The 5221-nt window shown below is 22.1% G+C and overlaps 1 protein-coding gene across 1 annotated transcript; it reads right to left on the bottom strand.

Annotated features, from left to right (window-relative positions):
* Positions 1-1015: 1015 nt before the first annotated feature.
* LOC122509775 (E3 SUMO-protein ligase ZBED1-like) lies at positions 1016-4425 on the bottom strand. Its single transcript, XM_043624015.1, has 3 exons — positions 3664-4425; positions 3479-3588; positions 1016-1386 (listed from the first exon to the last, which is right to left on the bottom strand). Exons 1-3 carry the CDS (start codon positions 4130-4132, stop codon positions 1327-1329), a joined length of 639 nt encoding a protein of 212 aa, XP_043479950.1. The 5' UTR covers positions 4133-4425; the 3' UTR covers positions 1016-1326.
* Between the last annotated feature and the right edge of the window lie 796 nt (positions 4426-5221).

The raw sequence follows: 5221 nt of genomic DNA, 5'->3' as shown, positions 1-5221 counted from the left end.
AATTTTTAATGTTATTAGTTTGTGTATATACAGTGGAACCTCGATAACTCGAATCACCAAGGGAAGCAAAAAAAAATTCGAGATATCGAAAATTCGAGTTATGAAGGCCTTTTTGCCTTTTGGCCCTTTGGCCGGGAATAAAAAATACCTTCGAGTTATCAAAAATTCGAGTTATCGAGGTTCGAGTTATCGAGGTTTCACTGTATTTGAATTTTCGGAAATATTGAAAATATTGAATATCGAAAATATTGAAAATAATTCAATTCTTTGCAAGAATTCAATTATTTTCATAAATCATAACGATCTTCGTAAGAATTCAATTATTTTTAAACAAAATTTTAATAAAATTTCACGAATAAATACAATTATTTTCTAGAATTTTAATAAATACTTCAAAACAATTAAATTATTTTCTTAAATAGTAAAATCTTTGCAAAAATTCAATTATTTTCAAAAAATTCCACGAAAGAATTCATTTTTTTAATTCGTTATACAGTATATCTCATAAGAATTCAGTTATTTTCTAGAATTTTAATAAATCCTTTGAAATAATTTTATTTTATTTATAAACAGTAAAATTCTTTGCAAAAATTCAATTATTTTTAATACAATTTTAATAAAATTTCAAAAATTTTCAATTAAAATTCTTTAAAAGTTAATTCTTAAAAATTGTGATAAAATACTTTATAAAAATAATTTATTTACAATTAAATTTTACAAAATTCCAATTATTCAAAATCTTTTTAATTGTATATTTCAAAAATTTGATTAGAAAAATTATTCAAAAATAAATTTTCAATAATTTGTCTATAGTTATGCTTTTCACACTATAAAAATCGAAATAAGTTGCATTTTATACTAAAATAATCAAGTATTTTGTCGCAAAATTTATAAGAAATGTAAAAAAGTCCTAATTTTTTAATATAAGTCGATAAAAGTCACACTATTTGAAAATAGTCGAAAAAAGTCATAATATCCTAAGTCTGTAAAATGATAATTGCGGAGTAGGAAGTCAGAAGAAAATACTCTGCCTATTTGTAAGTTTTTATTGAGGGAAGTACTTTGTTTTAAGAAATTCAAAAATTCATTTTGAGAAATTCCCGTCGACCGAGCAATACCGAAATCACAGTTTCATTTTGCTTTACGCATATTAGCGGCTATAAGAGATAACTGCGTAACGTGCTCTGGCTTTAATTTTGTTCTTTTATTAGAAACAATGTTTCCAGCTGTGGAAAAAAGTCTTTCACTTTCTACCGAAGAAGCTTGAATCGATAAATATTTTGCCGCTATTTTTGAAACCAACGGATAATTTTGGGAATTTTGTCTCTACCACTCATATGGGCAATTATTAACAGGAAGGGTCTTTTCATTCACGTACATTTCAACCTGAAATAAAACATTTACATATATTAATCAATTGCATTAATATTTCTCTATTTCAAATTTAAAAAACGGTATTTTTCCAGGTTTTTTTTGTTTTTTTGTTTTTTTTTTTAAACAAAAATTATTCAGAAACATCAATAACTTCATTTATAAATAAACATTTAATCCTTATTATTTTTTTATAGAAATTAAGATTTTCGAAAATTTTAAATTCAATAACATATAATAATTAAAACTTGTTACTTTGTTACTGTAACTTCTTCAAAAATTATTTTCATCATTACGATTATTCATTTTTAGAATTTCCAACTAAAATTCTTCTTTAAGTCAATTTTTAAAAAAGTTCTTTGAAAATTTACAAATTCTTTTGTTTACAATTTAATTTTACAAAACAAGGATTATTCTGACATTCTTCAATTAAAAATTGAGGGTCCCAATCAAAGAACCAGTTATAAGTTTTTGAAACTCAAAATTCTCGACCTCTAAATAAAAAAAGGATTTAATATGTCAATTTTATGAAAATATTTCTTACTTGTAGAAAGATTACCATAATGTTTCTCAAAAAATTTTAATTAAAAACAGTTTAATTTTTGACTTACAGGGCAACGATTTTGAGATTAAAAAAAAATTGTAACCGATTCTTTGATTGGGATCCTCAATTTCAAACAATTAAAAAAAAATCTAATAAACTTTTTGAAAAAAATTAATTATTCAATATGAAAAGTTCAAATTTTCAAAGATTTTAAATTTAAAACCTTTTAAAAATTCAATTATTATATTCATTTTTAAATAAGATTTTATTACAAAATTCTACGAGAATTCAATTATTTAAATACAAAAATAAATAATTTATTGAATAATTGAATATGTTTAAAAATTAAATTTTTATAAAGAATTTTATCAACAAATTTTTAAGTAATAAAAATTTGTTGACGAATTTCAATAAAATGTTTAAGTAATAAAATTTTGTTGACGAATTTTAATAAAATGTTTAAGAATAATTACATTTTTTGAGAAATTTGATAAAAATTGTATTAAAAGTAATTGAAAGTCTGCTAAGAATTTTATTAAAATTTTTGAAAATAATCTAATTTCGGAGAAAATTTTTATTATTTATAAAAAAAATTGAAATTTTGATGAGAATTTTTGTAAATTTTTTAACATAATAAAATTTCTGCGAATATTACTTTTGAAAATAATTAAATTTTTGAGACGAATTTTGTTAAAATTTCTTTTTAAATAATTGAATTCTTTTGTGAAATTTTATTAAAATAGTAGACATTGAAAATAATTGAATTTTGAAAAATTCTTCAAAATTAATTAAATTTCTAAGAAGAATTTTATTAAAATTATTTTGAAAATAATTGAATTGTTATAAAGAATTTCATTAAAATTTTTGAAAATAATTTAATTCTTTGAAGAAATTTAGTTAAAAATGTATTGCAAATATAAGCATAGGTTTTTAAAATAATTAAATTTCTTTGACAAATTTGAATAAAATTTTAAGAATAATTACATTTTTAGAGGAATTTTATTAAAATAGTATTGAAACTAATTGAATGTCTGCGATGAGTTTTATTATTTATGAACATAATTTATTATTAATTTTCATTTGTAAATAATTAAATTCCTGTGTAATTTTTATTATTTATAAAAATAATGAAATAGTTGCGTAGAATTTTATTAAATTTTTTTTAACTAATGGAATTCTTTTGGTAAATAGATATTAAAAATTATTGAATTAAGGGAAGTTTTTAAAAATAATTAAAATTTTTGAAAATAATTGAATTTCTGCAATCATTTGTAATTGCTTGAAAATTCAATTTGTTTTAGCGTTTTTAATTAAAATTCTTCTATAAATAATAATCAATTAAATATATAATTAAAAATTTTAACTACTTTCAGAAGAATTTTAGTTAATAAAATTTTTTACAAAAAAAATATTTAAGTAATATTATAGATTTCAAGAATAAACACAATAACTTTAGAAAATCACAATTTTTCAGGATTTGAATAAAAACTCCCTGACTTTTCCTAGTTGCATGGCAACCCTGAGTGACATTTTCTATTTTTAAGATAAAAAATAATAACTTACTTGTTGTCTAACTAGATGTGGAAAATATAAATGTTTCTCAGCCTCTTGATTTGCTCTTTTTGCCTTTAAAAATTTCCATCTTTTTGTCAAAAGAGTCGGAGCATCAGCATCTGTAAGATTTTGTTACATTATACATTAATATTATGTTTGAAATCTTTTGTCCATTTTAATTTTCAAATTTCTACCTTGTAAATCTTCTGGTTGATTTTGACGGAGAGTTAAAATTTCATCAGAAATTATATTAATTATTTTCTCGGCTTCCGTCGGATTGAGTAGTAAACATTTGAATCGTGGATCAAGTACCATGGCTGTTTGGTACACATTATCTTTCATTAAAATGCCAAATCGCTTTTCTAACGATTGTTTTATTTTTTGCACGTATAAACGAAGATTGAGTGGCAAATCGTCTCCTATTGTAGCTTCTACTGTTATAAGAGAGTGATTTAATTCATATACAATAGGTATGCTCATAGACAAAGTCGGATACGAAGATCCACTCATGCAGTCGCTAGCTGCATTAAATGGTCCTAGAATTTGGACTAAAATTTCTAGGACATTCCATTCTGCCTCATTTAAACAATGTTTAAATTTGAAATTATTCAATTTTAAAACCGTAGACAATGGACTTTTTAAAAGAACCAATCTTTCTATCATTTTAAATTCCGAATTCCATCTCGTTTCCACAAGTTGAAGAAGATTTAAAATTTGTGTACGTCCTTCGTCTTTTTGAGCATTATCTAACGCTTTTTTAGCCGGATCCGATTTGTTAATATGCCCTACAATTTTTTAACACTGGAAAGAATGGTTTGATTATTGCAGTAGAAAGGAAAAGGATGCATAGTTTAATGACATTTTTTAAAATACTTACCTTTCGCAAAAGCTGTTTAATGGAGACTACTTGTCTTTTCGAATCTTCAAGGGTTAAATCCAATGTGTGATTGAAGCATCTTATATGAACCCAAGTTGGCAATTCCTTGATTGCAGCTACTATGTTGCGAGCATTGTCGGTTGAAATGAAGACTGAGATCGAGTCATCGCTCTTAACTTAAAAAAAAATTTTATTCATATTTTTAATTAGAATTTAATTATGATAACGTTTATAAGTAATAAAAGAATTTCTTTGGCAAAATTTAAAGTCATTTTAATTTAAGTAATTTTTAAGGTAAAAGTAAACTTTAAAGTATATAAAAAAACTTTAACATATTTTGATACTAATTTCAAATTTAACATCAGATTTTCAAAATTAAAAATAATTAAACTTTCATGTACGAGGAAACTTTACTTTCGCAAAAATTGTTATTTGATACCTAAATTAAAAATAATCTTTATTACGAAAATTTTCATTATTTTGAACAATAGAGAAGGTAAACAAATTATTATATATTCAACTTTCTGAACAAAGCATATAAATAATATTTTTTTAGAGAATTTCTACTACTTTTAATTCAATAATTTTCAAAGAAATTTCGAAAAAATCAATTATTTAACAAAATTTTTTGCAATTTAGTTTTCACAATAATACAATTACCTTCACTAATAATAAAATTTTTTATGAAAATTCAATTTTTTAAAAAAGATTTGATTTAATTCTAAGCATGAATTGAATTATTTTCATAAATAATAAAACTCATCTAAGAATTTTAATTATTTTTATTACTATTTTAAATTAATAATTGAAAAATTCAGTTATTTTCACAAATAAAGTTTTAAACAAGAATCCAATTATTTAAACTAATAAAATTT

The sequence above is a fragment of the Leptopilina heterotoma genome, unplaced genomic scaffold, assembly GCF_015476425.1.
Source record: "Leptopilina heterotoma isolate Lh14 unplaced genomic scaffold, ASM1547642v1 Lhet_628, whole genome shotgun sequence".
Taxonomy (NCBI): domain Eukaryota; kingdom Metazoa; phylum Arthropoda; class Insecta; order Hymenoptera; family Figitidae; genus Leptopilina; species Leptopilina heterotoma.
Note: the sequence above shows the minus strand (reverse complement) of the source record. Positions and strands in the feature narration are given on the sequence as shown.

Bases quoted from the DNA above. Each gene is read 5' to 3' on its own strand.
- LOC122509775 (XM_043624015.1), bottom strand. From the start codon at position 4,132: ATGATAGAAAGATTGGTTCTTTTAAAAAGTCCATTGTCTACGGTTTTA. The intron at 3,589-3,663 runs GTAGAAATTTGA...AAAATCTTACAG, and splicing joins TCAACCAGAAGATTTACAAG to ATGCTGATGCTCCGACTCTT. The intron at 1,387-3,478 runs GTAAGTTATTAT...GTTTTATTTCAG, and splicing joins CACATCTAGTTAGACAACAA to GTTGAAATGTACGTGAATGA.